Source organism: Moschus berezovskii, chromosome 3 (genome assembly GCF_049115385.1).
Source record: "Moschus berezovskii isolate FMDL1 chromosome 3, NW_MosBer_1.0, whole genome shotgun sequence".
In the NCBI taxonomy this organism is placed as follows: Eukaryota; Metazoa; Chordata; class Mammalia; order Artiodactyla; family Moschidae; genus Moschus; species Moschus berezovskii.
The window spans coordinates 37,299,452-37,317,709 of NC_142462.1; the positions used below are offsets into that span (position 1 = coordinate 37,299,452).

An 18,258-nucleotide genomic window follows, 5' to 3' on the forward strand; every position below is an offset into this window, starting at 1 on the left:
TCCTGGCCTGCTGCAGTCCATGGGGTTGCAAAGAGTCAGACATGACTGAGCAACTGAACTGAACTGATGTTGATTATTTGCTAATTGTTCAAATAATGTTTGAGGATCTTAAGTTGTATGTTCCTTGTTGCCACACTGAGAAGAGGGGCAAGGTAGGCTTGTTACAACTTGTTGGGCATTTGTGTTTACTTTTAAAAGTCAGTGATCCTTGAATGAAGAGAGTCTTTGGCCTTAATTCAAAAGTGGAGACTTCCTCTTGATGATAAACATGACATTGCTGTGTATGATACACAGTGCTCTAGAACTGTGCTGTTACTCTGTTTTCTAGTATGTATTAAATTTAGCATAAGGTGCATTCCTTCATAGAAACATTCAAAATCATGGTTGGAGTGTGGGCTCTGGAGCCAGGTTCAGTTCAGTTCAGTTCAGTCGCGTCTGACTCTTTGCAACCCCATGAATCACAGCACACCAGGCATCCCTGTCCATCACCAACTCCCGGAGTTCACTCAAACTCATGTCCATTGAGTCAGTGATGCCATCCAGCCATCTCATTCTCTGTTGTCCCCATCTCCTCCCGCCCCCAGTCCCTCCTAGCATCAGACTCTTTTTGATTGAGTCAACTCATCGCATGAGGTGGCAGGTTACCTGGCTTTAAATTCTGGCCCTGTTGTTAACTAGTGGTATGACTGTGGACATAAACTTCTCAGAGTTTATTTTGTTGCCCATAAAATGGGAAAAATATTACCTACATTATATATTGTTAGAATTGAGTTAATAATGTAAAACATTTAAAATAGAACTGAATAAATGTTAGCTGTCGTTATTGTTATTATTCCTGTTAGTATTATTAATAGACAAGGCTCAGTCTATGGAGGTAACAAAGGGCACCCATTAAGTGTGTGGTGTACACTCCTGGGGTGGCTTGACTGGGAAGCTCAAAGTGTTTCTGAATTTCTGGGGCTTCACTGAAGACTGAGTTGGAATGCTATGCAGATGATGGTTATTATGTCTTTGTTTCATTCTTTGTGTTTATGTATTAAGAGGAAACTGGGGGTTGTTAACCACATGTAAGAAACTGGGGAAATGGGAAGAGTGTTACGTTATGTCTGTATCTCCAGTGATGTTTTCTTACAGACAAACCTGTGGATTTTAGTTCTCATTTGAAGAAACAGTGTTTCCTGGCAGGTTTTCTGCTCTATAAAAAAACAAAAACTTTATTTTTAAACTCTAGATATACTAAATTTATAATGAGGCAAGATTATTTTTTTTTCTTTTTTCTTTTCTGTAAAGCTTTGCTTTTTAAATTTATAATCAAAATAGCATGAAGAAGGGTGGCTCAATAGGCCAAAGTTCTGATGTTGGGGTCTGAGCCAGAGGAAAGCACTGTGGAAACGTGAACTGATAGTGCTAGATGTTCACTGCTCTATAAGCTGTCACTGAACACTTAGTCAGATACAGCTGTTTCTTTCCTAGAATCCTGCTATGAAAAATAAATCCATTCAGAGATAAAAAGAGAGAGGTGTCACACTTTTGTGATTGATATTTTCACTGTTGGATTCTTTCCTGAAAACCTATATTTTATTTTGAATTTTATAGGAGTTTGAAAGTGATTATGCTGTGTTTAAGTCCAAAATTCTGGATTTTGACAGAAGGCTTGGGACAATTCTTTGTGAAGCTTTCTTCAACTGCAATGGTCTAGAAGCTGCATTTAAGGTTAGTTCTGAAGAAGTTATTAAAAAACAAGTTTTAGTAATGAATAATGTAAGACTATTAGATGCAAAGAGGGAATACATTCTTTTCTGATTCAGGTAAACTATTAACTAGTCACATTCTTTTCCTATTCAGCTCACTGAATTATAAACTTTGAATAACACACTAATGAATGATGACATTTACCTTGGACAGGGTCAGTTTTATTTGACTATTGATCTTTGCTTGAATTCATTGTTCTTTCATTACCTTTAGAGCAAATTTGGAAAGTACTGATTCAAAATTAAGCCACAGTGAAAAGTGAAAAATACCAGTTAATTCAAGAATTTCTTTTCTTTACCATTGTTTATATAGATTGGGTTTGCCTGCCCACTTTATTGATCTGACTGAAATAAATAACAGTTTATGCACTGTTTTTCATTAAGCATAAGACACCAATTACCAGACATGCCATTGTTTATCAACAAAGTAAAACACTGCCAAAAGATTAGGCTGCTGTTGATTATATAACATAATCTATTTTCAAAGGTGTTAAAACATGAAAGAATGTTTATCATAGAACTGATGAAATACAGTATAGTGTATGAATAGTCGAGCTTGCTTGTCAAAGAAGAGAATCTGAAAAGTGAAAACTTGGATGACATCCCCAAAGTGGGGATCCGCATCAGTAGAAACACAGCTAGAGAATCGTGGACACAATTCATTGAAGGTTGCAGTGCAAAGCAAAATAAGACACCCAGACTTTGTCAGAGATAATTGCTTGATTTTGATCTCAAAATTCAAATAAATTGGTCAGATGATGGTTAAGCTGCTAGTGTCTCCTAACGCCGTCAACCATTTTAACACAGGGAAGTCACAAGGCCCAGAGTTCTCTCTTACGAGCCCTTGGATGAGACTGAGATGCTGCTGGCTGAAATATATAGCCTGTTGTTATAAAATAACACCAGCCGTCATGCCATCTCTCAGAAGTTACTGTGGTTTTTAATACTGCCAGTCCTTTTCTTTGACTAGATATGCATACATATTTCTCTTTGCGAAAAATGACATATTCTGAACTCTGCAGTCTTTTTGTAGCCTTTTCAAAAAGCAGTGAATCATAAATATTTTTACTTTAATATCAGATTTCAACAATGCCATTTTTAGTGGCTATGCACTAGTCTATCATATTCTCTGTTACTGGACGTCCTTTCAGACTTTTGGAAATCACGGCAAGAAAGAATGTGGAGGAAAATCTCAATTACAGAGGCTCCTACCTTTTTTCTCACAGCTATTCATATGGATTCTATTTTCACATGCCAATTATTTTTCTAAACAGTTTTCTCTCTTTATTGTCATGCATATTTGTACCTTGTCTACTGAAAAATATAGCATAAGCTGCTGCCCTTATCAGCTCTCCAGGGGTGGGGCATCATCTTAGAGTTTTTGTTTTATTTAGATCACCTTTTACAATCCTTTATATAAAGCAGGCACTTAATAACTGTGACATTAGGAGGGCTGACTGGTTGTCACAGTCCTGCAATGACATGCAGATGAAGATGAACTGCAGCAAGAGTCGTGGCAGAAGAAAAAATTGACAGGGTTGTGTATTTAGGGAGAAAATTATTTCTGCTATGGGTCTAGGTTGATGAACTCTGCCCAGTTATTGTTGTGTCCTGGGAAATAAATACCTGCAGACTTATCTGAAGACCAGGACCCAGCAAAGCCATGAGCAGGAAGGGCCCTGAAAGCCAGCAGTATAAAACTGTGGCAGAGTTTGCACTCAATAAAAATTAAAATGCTGATGGAAGGCTTTCTAAAATTTACAGTGTCTCTACATGGAGACTGAAGTATGTAAGGTAAGTATTGAGAAAAGTCTTTGATGAAATAACAGAACACTAGAAAATTGTGGTTCATACAGCAACAGATTAAAAAAATCTGAAAAAGAGACAAATTTAGGAAAAACATAAATATTGCATGATGAAACCGAGAAATAGAAGAAAATCAAGGTAAACCTTACAGACCTCTAATGGAATATTTAGAAAGGAAGCACGTATTGAGAATCAGTCTTGAATCTTTCGAGATTGATATGAAGGACAGAATCTGTTGTCTTGATAAAAAGGTTCTTAGTTCTGATATGACAAGGAAACCGGAAGTTCAAATGACCTTTAGTCTCATCCTGGAAGATAATTTTTATTTATCTGTGATGTTGAAAAATTAAGGTAATGTGTATTGCTTTAAAAATTAAGCCTTTAACTACTAATTTCTGGCTTTACTACCTCCCCCCAAAATATTTTCTCTCTTTCCTATTTTACACGTGGAGTTAAGTTCCACTAAGCAAGTCAGCTGGGCAAAATGAGATGTGGCTGGGAAGCTTCTAGTATTGTTTCAGTTGTGGTTGACATAATAAGGGTTTGAAAGAGAACGCTGTGAAAAAGATGTGTTTCCTTACTGTAGTTAGAGTCCAATTCTTTATGAAATCTTTAAGGCCATTTTTGCTTCAGAATGTTAACATAAAGTCCAAATGTAACAGAACAGTGGTTGTAAGAAAAAAAGTTAATATTTTGCATTTTGCTCCACAGCAACTAACCAAGCAGATTTTAAATATTTAGTAGTTTCTACAGTACTTTTTATTGAAATATAGTTGATATACAATGTGTTAGTTACAGGTGGTCAGCAAAGTGATTTAGTTTTACGTATATACACATGTATACATATATATTCTTTTTCAAATTCTTTTATAGATTATTACAAGATAGTATAGTTTCCTGTGCTAAACAACATGTCATTGATTATCTATTTTTTTATAATAGTAATGTCAATATGTTAATGTCAAACTTCTAATTTATCCTTCCCGACACCCTTTCCCGTTTGGTAACCCTAAGTTTTGTTTTCTGTGAGTCTGTTTTTGTTTTATAAGTAAGTTCATTGGTATCTTTTTTTAGATTCCACATGTCAGTGATATCATGTGATATTTCTCTAACTGACTTTTGTATGATGATCACATGTTGCTGCAAGTGGCATTATTTCATTATTTTTATGGCTGAGTAATATTCTATTATGTGCATACCGCATCTTCTTTATCCATCATCTGTCAATGAACATTTAGGTCGCTTCCAAGCCTTGGCTACTGTGAATAGTGCTACCGTGGATACTGGGGTACATGTATTCTTTTGAGCCGTGGTTTTCTCTGGATATATGCCTAGGAATGGGATTGTTGGATCATATGGCAGCTGTATTTTCAGATTTTTAAGGAATCTCCACACTGTTCTTCATAGCGGCTATACCAATTTCTTTCCCACTGACAGTTTTACAGTAGTTATAATTGACATTACCAGAAAAAAGGCCAGCATGTGTTTATCTCAGTTGCCTCGAAGATATGGTTAGATCTGCATTTCTGTTTGTATAATTTTTTTCCTTGTGTTGATTTTTTTTAGTGAGTAGTTTTTAGGAACTCTTTACAAACTGTTTACAGCAATGCTGCTTTTTAACAACAGCAGTTTTGGGGATACCCCTTTAGTGTACCCCTGAGAGGAACACAAAGCTCTGTCTTTTGCCATGTCACGGCACTAACAAGGCACAAATCTTGGTGTATTGTTTCCTACCACCTTGATGATATTTAGTTATTTTGAGGAGATACTTCCTTTTATTTCAAAGGAAGTATCTATGGGACCGGCCTAATAACTGACATTTTCTGAAGCCCACACAGAGTAACTAACAGAAGAACAGTTTTCAGTGGCACCTGGGCTGACGGGAGGCCACGGCAGAGGCTGCCCTGCTGCCAGACCGCTCAGCGTCAGTGTCAGATGACAGCTCTGTGCTCGCTCTGACAGCTCGGCAAGTTGTCCCCTGCCCACAACTCAGTTTCTTTGTCTGGAGCATGTGAGAACAGTGTTTTTAACTCCCTTAAAATACAGTGCCTGGGCACCTAGTCAGCATTCTGTAAACATTGCTTTTATAAAAATAGGTATTTTTACTACATTATTTTTCTTGCAAAGAAAGCTGTCTCACACTGATGCACAGAAGAATCCCCACAGATTAGAAACTAAGACAGGAGGACAGTAGAAAACCAAAGTCAGCCTCACCAGACAGCTAAGCTTTGTGAAAACGCGTGGTTGGTCGAGATTAGTTTAAGATCTGAGGGCTCCGTAACCAATCAACAGGAACTGTGGGCTTACACTCAGCAGCTTGCTGGTTGTGTGATGGTGTTTTGGTTCACGTGTCTGCTTTTTCTGTTCCCTTACTCACTGGCTTCCCCTGCTTGCTAGGACTGTTGATCCTTGAACAGTGCTGACCCCCTCATAGTCGAAAATCAGTGTTTAACTTTTGGTTCCCCTCAGACTTAACTAAGAATAGCCTAGTTTTGACCAGAAGCCTTGCAATAATTGAATGGTCAATGGATACACAGTGTGTGTGTTATATGTATTGTATAATATATTCCTACAAGAAAGTAAGCTAGAAAAAAGGTGTTATTAAGAAAAATCATAAGGAAGAAAAAACACGCTTACAGGACTGTGTTCTATTGATCCTGTGAGTTTGTCATCTCTACAAGATGAATCATCTGTCAATACCTACATCAGTATTATGTACGTATATCAGTATCGTCTTACATGATACAGAACACATGTTTTACCAACTTTAGACATAAAAAAACTGAAAGGATAATGTGAAAAAGAAATTTATATTTCTTTACAGGTAAAATGATTCATACATTGATAAAAAGCAGTAGTCATGAATTGAAGCAGCAAAAATGAATTCATGATTGCTGCTTTTTATCAGTGATTGAATGATTGATTCTTTTTTTCAACATGATTGTTTTCTGGTAGCCTAGCACAATCGACTGGACTGTCCCACAGTAGCTTAGCCTATTTACTAATAACTGGATTATTATGAAATTTTTATGGCATAGAGTATTACAGTCATACGATACTGGTAACATTGTTACTTAAAACTGTGGTGATAGGCTGATAGGCAATTTCTTCAGTTATGAGAGAGGTATACTGTTTGGTAATGTAATTTTTGAAAGCAAAGTTATAAAACAGAAGACTACACATTATTTTATATTAAATAGATCCTTATATCTCTGTAAGGATAGACTAGTATCTACATATATTTGATGCATTCATGACACATCTTAAATTTTTGATGTTTTTTGGCAGCATGGTTCATCTGAGAGTCTTTTCAAATTGTCTCAAATCTCCAAAAAACTTTTCCAGTGTCTTTATTGGTAAAATTTTGTGTAAAAGCAGACCCACGCAGTTGAAGGTCATTTTGTTCAAGGCTCAACTGTAATTTGTCTTCACTCATAATTTTACTGGCATTGGTTCAGTAAACCAATGGTATTTACTGCCATGCCCTAATTCTTTTTCTGAGAAAGAATCTGATTATCTCAAAGCATCGGTTTCAACTACGACTTTGACACTGAAGGAACCATCAGCCTGTGGAGTGGGTGTCACTGGAACAGGTCGCCACTGCTGCCCCAGCTGCTGTTTTGGGGCTGACTGGGTCCTGTAGTACAAGACACGCATGGGCATAGACAGGACAGTCCTTGTGACTGATGCTTCCAGTATAACTATTTGTTTAAAATTTATTTTACTGAAGGTATAGTTGATTTACAATGTTGTGTCAATTTCTGCTGTATAGCAGTGTTTCAGTTATACATATATATATGCACATTCTTTTTCACGTTCTTTTCCTTTATCATCTATCACAGGGTAGCTATAATTATTATTACTGTGTGACCTGGAGGTCCTCAATATGGATATTCTTATTCCAAAGGGTACATGTGTAGGTTGTTGTTGTTCAGTTGCTAAGTCATGTCCACCTCTTTGCAACCCAATAGACTGCAGAACACCAGCCTCCCCTGTCCTATATTATCTCCCAGAGTTTGCAAGGATTCATGTCCATTGAGTCGGGGATGCCATCTAATCATCTCATTCTCTTGTTTTCCCCTTCTCCTACTGCGCGCAATCTTTCCCAGCATCAGAGTCTTTTCCAGTGAGTCAGTTCTTCACATCAGGTGGCCAAAGTATTGGAGCTTCAGCATCAGTCTTTCCAGGGAATATTCAGGGTTGATTTCCTTTAGGATTGACTGGTTTGATCTCTTTGCAGTCCAATATGTAGGAGAGAAGAGCAAATAACAAGTACACAGTCTTGCTTATGTTCTTAAATCTGCAAAACATCTTCTACATTTCCTGGTGCCCAACAGGAAGTAATAGTGTCAACTGTGATCAGGGATTGCTAACAGGTTCATTTCTGACTCTTCACTTTCTGGTGAGGAAGAGAAACTGCTTCACATTTAGAATTTGCTTTATTGGATGTGTAGAAATTTTAGTGAGATGCAAAGATATGTTTTCGATTTGGAGACCTTGCAGGATACTTGCATAGATCTAAATGTTTGCTCTGTATCTAGTCATGGAGGAGGTTTAATGGGGGAAATAACGAACTATTTGTATTAACAACCTATAGGGGTTAACCTTTCTTTCACTTTGATTTTTTTTTTTTTTTTTTTAGCTTTTGACCGTATTTGGGAATTTTCTTGAGAAACCAGTTGTCATGGAAACTTTCAGCCCACATTATAGCACGCTCGTGAGCATGTTCAGTGCAGAGTTGGATATGTGTAAGCAGTTGTATAATGAACACATGAGACAGGTGAGTGGGGGATAAAGTCTGGCACACTCCCAGCAGCATATTGTGGGCCAGGGTGTCAAGCAGACCTACCCTGAGTGATACCTAAGGGTGAGATACAGGCACTAAAGTTATGCTTTTATTTAACTGGTTTCCTATGGATATGAATAACCTGCTTTAGGACCATAACTCTTCTACCAACCACGTTACTTAGCACATGTGCTTTATATATTTATTCTGTAAAAGTACCAAAATGAGCAATCGTTCACAAGGTTGGACTGTTTTGTCATTAAATGTTCCCTTTCTTCCTCTTCACCACAATACCAATTTGCAGATTGAAGAAGGAAATGTAGTTCTTAACAAGAATATGCCATTTACTTCAGGAAATATCAAATGGGCTAAAGAGGTTCTTGACCGACTTCAGGTGTTTTGGTCAAACTTTGCATCTCTCCATTACCTGTAAGTAGTTAGGCTTTCCTGGTAACACTATCCCTATGACAGGCAATTTTTATATAGAGTGGTGAGCTGTTCATTTTAGTGCTTATTGCCTTATTTAACTCTTGTCATTGTCTGGCTTGTTAAGAGGGATTTATTCCCCTGGTTTGGAATATGTTTAATAAGACTTAGAACTTCCTATATTTGTATGTTTTAGGTCTTTTATTTTTCCTTTTCACTTTTCCATTTCATCCAAAATATGCTGATAATTTTTGTTATTGTTTTTCCTTTCTCCAATAACTAGCATTCCTTTTATTTTGCAGACTTTTGTATCTTTCTCTTTTCTTTGTAGGGATTGATAACCTGTTGCTATTTGATTTAGTTAAATGTTTGGCATTCCATTTATTTTATAACTATCTTTTTTAAACAAAGACCAGGAATAAGTGTTGTTTGACCTTTATTGGTTTTCTTCCTGGTTTATAGTGTATTTTCTTACATTTTCTAGTGTAATTAAGCTGAAACCTATCTAACATATAGAAAAACCATATTCCTATAGATTCTTGGAAAGTCCTGATGATACCTTGGTTTATCAGAAGTATGTTGAGATGACAACTTTGCTGAACCAATTTGAAGATCATGTCTATAATGAATGGAAAAGTAATGTGAATGAAATCTGTGAATTCAATTTGAATCAACCCTTGGTTAAATTCAGTGCCACAAGTGGTCTTCTTAGTATCAACTTTGACCCAAAGGTAGGGTTTAATGTTTTTAAAATGTTTTACAAATGCCCTTTTTATTATAAGTGTATGCCTAATTGATGCTTTTGAACTGTGGTGCTGGAGAAGACTCTTGAGAGTTCCTTGGACTGCAAGGAGATCCAACCAGTCCATTCTAAAGGAGATCAATCCTAGGTGTTTATTGGAAGGACTGATGCTAAAGCTGAAACTGCAATACTTTGGCCACCTCATGCGATGAGTTGACTCACTGGAAAAGAGTCTGATGCTAGGAAAGGTTGGAGGCGGGAGGAGACGGGGACGACAAGAATGAGATGGCTGGATGACATCACCGACTCTGTGCACATGAGTTTGAGTGAACTCCGGGAGTTGGTAATGGACAGGGAGGCCTGGCATGCTGTGATTCATGGGGTCGCGGAGAGTCGGACACGACTGAGCAACTGAACTGAATACCTCCAGTCATTTATAATTTTATTTTGGGGAAATGTCAGAGCTATGAGGACTGTTAACTTAAAACAGCTTCTTTATGTCTGCTTTAAAGATTTGTTTACTAAATTTTATATCAATTATTTTCTTATTTTGTCTTGTAATTATTTATTTACTACTTCCTCTTGACTAGATAATAAGTTACTTGAGAGTCAGGTCCATTGTATTTCATCTTTGTGTTTTGTGTGTCTGACATAGTATTTGGCACTTGATAACATTTAATAGATGTCAGTTTAATTGAACAGAATCAGTAGTCTGTGATCAGTTTTTTCTGGCTTATGTTTTCTGGCCCTGTCTCATGGCAGTCCAACTTTATGCCTAGGAGGTGAGAAAATTAGTCTCACTGACTTTAATTGCCACAGTCTGTACCCAAGTTCTGATTCATTTTCTGAAGTATTACAAAGAATAGCATCACCTAATTTTTCTTATTAACCTCAGGACATGTATATAAATGTATAACCTGGAGAACTGAGGATTTTCTCTACCTTCTGGCTGCATAAAACCAATTTATAAAAAATGAATTTCTGAGATGTTTTGGAGATAATCCCTACAATTCTACCACAAGGGATTATAAACACACAAAATATATTGTACTAGTTAAACCGTGGCGTGACAACCTGAGGAAGTCAGTTGGGTTACCTTCTAAAGCATGTTGCATGGTCTGTTCCTCAGAACCTTGACTTAAAGCTCCAGTCAGTTCTGCTATGACATGACATATGCATTCCTAAAAATCACTTCACAATGAAAGATTGCACAATAAAAAGTACAGGACTGATGGGGAATGTGGGGGTCAGGGCACAGTACTCAAAAAGTTTGTCAGTGATAATAAAAAAATAAATGTTAGACAGAACAACAAATACCGTAGGTGACATCACTTATATTGGGAATCTAAAAAATATAACAAGTGAGTGGATACAACAAAAGGAAACAGGCTCATAGATACAGAAGACAAACTAGTGGTTACTACTGGGGAGAGGGAAAGGGTGGGGACAACCCAGGGGTAGGGGATTAAAAGATTCAAACTATTAGGTATAACATAAGCTACAAGGATATATATTGTATAACATGGGGAATACAGCAAATGCTTTACAATAACCATAAATGAAGTATAACCTTTAAAAATTGTGAACATATGTATACCTGTAACTTATGTAACACTGTACAGCAACTACACTCTAATAAGAAAAAAAAGGAACAAAACCAGGAGAAAGGGTAACAAACTTTTATACATTTTAAATGGTTTAGTAATAGATAAATTCTCCAATGGATTGACACGTTCTCTTGACAAAGACATGAAGCTTGTTCAGGAAATACGTTACGACTTGTGTGTTACTGTGAAGTGGTGGAAGGAGGGTCATTTGAAACCAGACAAAAAGTTCTGCCACCAGCATTGGATGGATGTGTGTCATCACACATGTATAAATGGAAGTGGATGTTTATGAGGTGTGTATGTGAAAATTTTGTCTTCCTAGTAAAACTTTCAGTTGGGTGCAGTTTTTCAATGACAACCCACTCGTGTGTTCTTGCCTGGAGAATTCCAGGGACGGGGGAGCCTGGTGGGCTGCCATCTATGGGGTCGCACAGAGTCGGACATGACTGAAGTGACTTAGCAGCAGCATTTCTTGTGGATAAATCTGCAGATAAACAAAGATAAAACTTGTGGTATGGCTCAGATTCCTCTCTGGTGTATAATGATGTCATGTTTTCAAAATAAGCATTATAATAGAACTAACAATGCTGAGAAAAGGTCGAGGTCCATTTATGGCCTTCCATTTCAGACCTTCATGTGGATGTTGCTTGAATTCTTTCTCTGACAGTGAGCCACAACCAGTGATTTCTCCCTGTATTATTACTTTTTTAAACTAATTTTGTATTGGGGTATAGCTAATAAACAATGTTGTGATAGTTTCAGATGAACAGCAAAGGGACTTAGCTATACATATACATGTGTCCATCCTCCTCCAAAACCCCCTCTCATCCAGGCTGGTACATAACACTGAGCAGAGTTCTGTGTGCTATACAGTAGGTTTATCTATTGTAAATATAGCAGTGGATACATGAACTTCCCAAACTCCCTAACTCTTCCTACCCCCTGGCAACCATAAGTTCATTCTCTAAGTCTGTAAGTCTCTTTCTGTTTTGTAAGTAACTTATCTACCTTTATTAGTTATATACTTCAATGTCATATGGAATGTATCATTATTGCTTTGAAAAGGCATAAGAAACAAAAATCTCTCTGCCCTGACAGTTTGAAAATATGATGATCACTCATGAAATTACAAGCATTTTGATGTTAACTTGTGTTAAAACAGAATGGTATACTTCAGTCGATTCAGTTCAGTCACTCAGTCGTGTCTGACTCTTTGCGACCCCGTGGACTGCAGCACGCCAGGCTGCTGTCCGTCACAACTCCCAGAGCTTGCTCAAACTCACGTCCATTGAGTCAGTGATTCCATCCAACCATCTCATCCTCTGTCGTCCCCTTCTCCTCCTGCCTTCAGTCTTTCCCAGCATCAGGGTCTTTTCCAGTGAGTCAGTTCTTCACATCAGCTGGCCAAAGTATTGGAGTTTCACCCTCAGCATCAGTTTTTCCAATGAACACCCAGGACTGATATCCTTTAGGATGGACTGGTTGGATCTCCTTGCAGTCCAAGGGACTCTCAAGAGTCTTCTCCAGCACCACAGTTCAAAAGCATCAGTTCTTCAGCATTCAGCTTTCTTTATATTTCAACTCTCACATCCATACATGACTACTGGAAAAACCATAACTTTGACTAGATGGATATCCTTAAAATTAGTAATAATTCTTGCTTTTCTTTTAATAGCTAGTAGCCGTATTAAGAGAAGTGAAATACCTTTTGACGTTGAAGAAATCAGACATACCAGATTCAGCCTTCGCCATCTTCAAAAAAAGAAACATTCTATTAAAGGTCTGTGTTTTCAGATATTGGGGCAGATTTTGAAAAGAAATAGTTGGAATTTTAATTATTAACATGTAGACCTATGATACTTTCATCGTTTCAAGAGAAAGCAGCTGTAACATATGTGGTGCTTTTTGTTTCGGGGTTTTCTTTTGCTCAGTACATTGGAAATCTTGAACTTCTTGTGCATGGATATAATAAGCTGAAGCAGACTCTTCTGGAAGTTGAATACCCCCTGATTGAGGACGAGCTGAGGACGGTGGATGAGGAACTGCAGGCAGCCGCCACGCTGCTGACGTGGCGGGATGACTGCTGGGGGCATATCGAGAGGGTAAGGATGGCCACCTCAGAGCTGGAGTGCAGAGTGGAGCATGCGCAGAATAACGTCAGCGTGATCCAGCAGACCATGCGGGCTTGGGCGGAGTGCCCGCTCCTTCCCAGGAGAGAACACAGGCGGGAGACCGCCTTGACTTGGGAGGACAAGAGTGAATTATTTACGAAAAAATATAAGCGAATCCAAGAAGATGGCTGCAAGATACACAACTTGGTCGAGGTACTTGCCTTTTTTTTTTTTTTTTAAATTCTATTTATTTATTTGGCTGCACCAGGTGTTAGTTGCAACATGTAGGCTCTTCCTTGTAGCATGTGGGCTTCTCCTGAGTTGTGTTGTGCAGGCTCCAGAGCATGCAGGCTCAGCAGTTAGTGTTCAGGCTCAGTAGTTGCAGTGCAATACCTGGGATCTTAGTTCTCTGACCACGGATAGAGCCTGTGTTCCCGCCATTGGAAAGCGAATTCTTAACCACTGGGCCAAGCCCCCCAACCATACTTGCTTTTAAGGCTTCAAAGTTTATAGCAGCTCATTTCATTAAGTTTGTTTCTTTTGTTCAGTCACTTAGTCATTTCCAACTCTTTGCAACCCCATGGACTGCAGCACACCAGTCTTCCCTCTGTCCTTTCCTATCTCCCAGAGTTTGCTCAAAATCATATGCCTTGAGTCAGTGATGCTGTCTAACCACCTCATTCTCTGTAGCCCCCTTCTCCTCCTGCCCTCAATCTATCCCAGCTTCAGGATCTTTTCCGATGAGTCAGCTCTTTGAATCAGGTGGCCAAAGTATTGGAGCTTTAGCATCAGTCCTTCCATTGAACATTCAGGGTTGATTTCCTTTAGGATACACTGGTTTGATCTCCTGGCAGTCCAAGGGACTCTCGAATCTTCTCCAGCACCTCAGTTCAAAAGCATCCTTTCTTTGGTGCTTAGCCTTCTTCATGGTCCAGCTCTCACATCCATACATGACTGCTGGAAAAACCATAGCTTTGACTGTATGGACTTTGTTGGCAAAGTGATGTCTCTGCTTTTTAATACACTGTCTCGGTGTATCTTAGCTTTCCTTCCAAGGAGCAAGTATCTGTGAGTTTCATGGCTATAGTCACTGTCTGAAGTGATTTTGGAGCCCAATAAAATAAAATCTATCACTTCTTCCATTTTCCCCCCTTCCCTTTGCTGTGAAATAATGGGGCAGATGCCGTGATCTTAGTTTTTTGAATGTTGAGTTTTAATCCAGCTTTTTCACTCTCTTCTTTCACCTTCATCAGGACGTTCTTTAGTTCCTTTTCACTGTCTGCCATTAGGGCGGTACCATCTGCATGTCTGAGGTTGTTAATATTTCTCCTGGCAATCTTGATTCCAGCTTGTGATTCATACAGCTGGCGTTTCATATGATGTACTTTGCATATAAGTTAAATAAACAGGGTGACAATATACAGCCTTGTAGTTCTCCTTTTCCATTTTGAACCAGTCTGTTGTTCTATGTCTGGTTCTAACGGTTGGTTCTTGACCTGCTTACAGATTTATCAGAAGACAGGTAATGTGGTCTGGTATTCCCATCTCTTAAAGAATTTTCCACAATTTGTTGTGATCCACACAGTCAAAGGCTGTAGCATAGTCAGTGAAGCAGAAGTAGTTGTTTTTCTGCAACTCCCTTGCTTTCTTCATGATCTAACAAATGTTGGCAATTTGATCTCTGGTTTGTCTACCTCTTCAAAACCCAGCTTGTACATCTTATACATTCACATATTACTGAGGCCTCACTTGAAGGATTTTGAATATAACCTTGCTAGCATGTGAAAATGAGCACAATTGTTTGAATATTATTTGGCACTGCCCTTCTTTGGTATTGGAATGAAAACTGACCTTTTCCAGTCCTGGGGCCACTGTTGAGTTTTCCAAATTTGCTGGCATATTGAGTGCAGCACTTTCACAGCATCATCCTTTAAGATTTGAAATAGTTCAGAAAGGCTCTTTTATTGGACCCAAAAGAGCTTTATGTTTGGTTTTACTAAGCATTAAAAATGGAGGAATTTGTATTACTTGCCTGTAATGTCTTAGACCTTACTGTGCTCATTTCTGAGGGAAGAGACAGGAATGTGGGATCTTTTGGTAAAACAGCGAGGCCAGGAATGGCGTTGTTCCCTTGGTCACAGTTCTCGCCTGTGCTGAATGCTGTCAGTAGCCACCGCTGTTGGGTAAATGCTCCATGTGACATCCATCGTGTTTACATCATCTCATGTAACCCTCTCAACCATCCCCTGAGGGAGACAACAGTAGTTACTCTCCTTAAAACAAGTACTTGAGTTTCTAAAGCAGCGATAGGCACTATCCCAGAGTTATCAAGGTAAGAGAAGATACAAAATAAAACAAGAGCAAAGAGCAGAAGACAGAGAAAGCAAAGCAAAAGAAAAAACAGTCTTGTCTCTTAAACCTTACATCCTTGTCAGGGAATAGAGAAAGAGAAAATAACAAATATATAATAGTACCTCAGTTGATTATAGGAGCAGTGGTGAGAAATAAAGCAGAGATGGTGAGAGAGAGAATCAGTGGCAGGGTGGACGTTGTATCTGAGGTGGTTAGAAGGACCTCTTTACTAAGGTAGCATTTCTGCTGAGAACTGAAAAGGAACGAGCTATGTGGAAAACAAAAGAAGGATGTTCTAGTATCAAAGTACAAAAGCTACGGAAGGAGTATTGGTCGCATGACAAAGTGATGATAAACCCAGTCAGTGTATTAAAAAGCAAAGACATCACTTTGCCAACAAAGGTCTCATAGTCAAAGCTCTGGTTTTTCCAGTAGTTATATACCGATGTGAGAGTTGGACCATAAAAAAAGCTGAGTGTTAAAGAATTGATGTTTTTGAATTGTGGTGCTGGGGACAACTCTTGAGAGTCCCTTGGACAGCAAGAAGGTCAAACCAGTCAATCCTAAAGGAAATTAACCCCAAATATTTATTGGAAGGACTGATACTGAAGCTGAAGTTCCAGTACTTTGGCTACTTGATGCAAAGAGCCAACTCATTGGAAAAGACCTTGATGCTGGGAAAGATTGAAGGCAAAAAGGGAAGGGGGTGGCAGAGGATGAGATGGTTGGATACCATCACCAACTCAATGGACATGAGTTTGAAAACTCTGGGAGATAATGGAGGATACAGGGAAGCCTGCCATGCTGCAGTCCATGGGGACGCAAAAAGTCACAACTTAGGGACTGAACAATAATGGGTCGCGTATCTAAGGATCAGTTAGAGAGCCAGCCTGCCTGAAGTGTAATTTCCAAGGTGAATAATTGCACATAATTAAGTTTGAAAGAGACTAAGGACAAATCCCTGGTGGCTCAGGAAAGAATCTGCCTTCAATGCAGGAGACATGGTATCCATCCCTGGGTCAGGAAGATCCCCTGGAGAAGAGAATGACAACCCACTCCAGTATTCTTGCTAGGAAATTCCATGGACAGAGGAACTTGCAGACTACAGTCCTTGGGGTTGCAAAGAGTCAGACACAACTGAGTGCCTGTTTTTAAGGGCAAATCGCACAGGATTAGCAGGCCATTTTGAGAACTTTGGTTTTGCTCTAAAGGGAAATAGAAGCTGGAGACTCTCTGTTCATAGGCTTCCCCTGTTGAGTGAAATGGGAGACAGGAGATGGTAGACAAAGAGACCATGAGGGGATGAGTCTAAAATCCAGGTGATGATGACTTAGGTCAGGGTGACAGTGGTAAAGAGTAGTCATGTGCTGGATGTATTTTGAAGGCAGAGCCGAGGATATTTTCTCTGACGAGTCAGGGGACAGAGAAGTCGAAGGGTTTTGGTCTGGGCCACTGGGAAAATAGTTTCTCTTTACTGACTTGAGGAGGGCTGTGGGAGAGCAAGATGTTGCAGAGGAAAGACAGGATTTGTCTTTGGGCATGTTAGTTAGAGATGTCCACTCAAGCGGAGAGTTTTGCATAGACTGGCTTTGGAATTCTGTGAAGACAGTATCTGAAAAGCAGCAAATGTGTTCACTAAAAAGTCACATGTGGTACATTTGATATGCTGTACTGAGTGTCACAAAATAGGGGGGAAAAATTGAAAAATGCATATGGGTTTCAAAGACTGTTCACTTCCAAGTTTGTCTGAAATATCTAAGGAAGTATTAGTTTTCCCTACTGGTAACAGGTGTTAGGGCAGAAACTGCTTTTTTTGCTAAATGCCTGTGTTAGCACTCTTGGGCTGCTAGTAACAGATGCTGTAACAAAGTACCACAGATGGATGTCTTAGAACAACTGAGTTGTGTTCTCACACAGACTGGAGGCTAAAAGTGTGAAATCAAGGTGTGGGTAGGGCCATGCTCCCTCTGAAAGCTCTCCCTAAGGCCTGGGTAGCTGGGGCTTCCCGGGTTGCTCAATGGCAAAGAATCTGCCTGCCTATGTAGGAGACACAGGTTTGATCCCTGGTTCGGGAAGATCCCCAGGAGAAAGAAATGGCAACCCACCCCAGTATTCTTGCCTGGGAAATATGGACAGAGGAGTCTGGCGGGCTACAGTCCATGGGGTCTCAAAAGAGTCAGATATGACTTAGCAACTAAACAAACAAGGCTTGAAGGAATCAAAGGAATGTTATGATATGTAAAGAAGAAAGTTTTTTCAGCAGTATCTTAACTTACTCATGCCATTAACTATTCCTAGTTTGCCAAGATACTGTGAATTATGCTGTGGCTTTTAGGACACATTTATGAGTGTTTATGCCTTAGAATCTGTCTCATGGAGGATAGATGATGGGTTACGATTAGCTTCTTCTATTGTATTTTCTTGATAATAAAAAAGTGGACTCCCTAAACAGTAACCTGGGGGTTTAGACAGTAAAATTTATGAATCCTGATCAAAATGCATTGAAATTGTTTCCAGTATATTACTGGAAATAGTCACAAGCAAGGTTTTGCAGTGTTATTCTTACAAAATAATGTTGGAGATTTTCTTCTAGTAAGTAGACTCTGCTTTTTGCCTTTAAGTAAAAAACCAAGAAGCTCTGAAGTCACCAAGAGCTGTGGAGAGCTTCCAACTTGAG

General features: G+C 39.0%; 1 protein-coding gene across 1 annotated transcript in view; it reads left to right on the forward strand.

Moving 5' to 3' along the window:
- DNAH11 (dynein axonemal heavy chain 11) overlaps positions 1-18,258 on the forward strand; it is a 390,076-nt gene that overhangs the window by 34,665 nt on the left and 337,153 nt on the right. The window contains exons 9-14 of the mRNA XM_088833659.1: positions 1,597-1,713; positions 8,200-8,337; positions 8,648-8,772; positions 9,305-9,500; positions 12,794-12,898; positions 13,050-13,442. Coding sequence (XP_088689785.1) covers positions 1,597-1,713; positions 8,200-8,337; positions 8,648-8,772; positions 9,305-9,500; positions 12,794-12,898; positions 13,050-13,442 — 1,074 coding nt within the window. The remainder of the gene's footprint in view (positions 1-1,596; positions 1,714-8,199; positions 8,338-8,647; positions 8,773-9,304; positions 9,501-12,793; positions 12,899-13,049; positions 13,443-18,258) is intronic.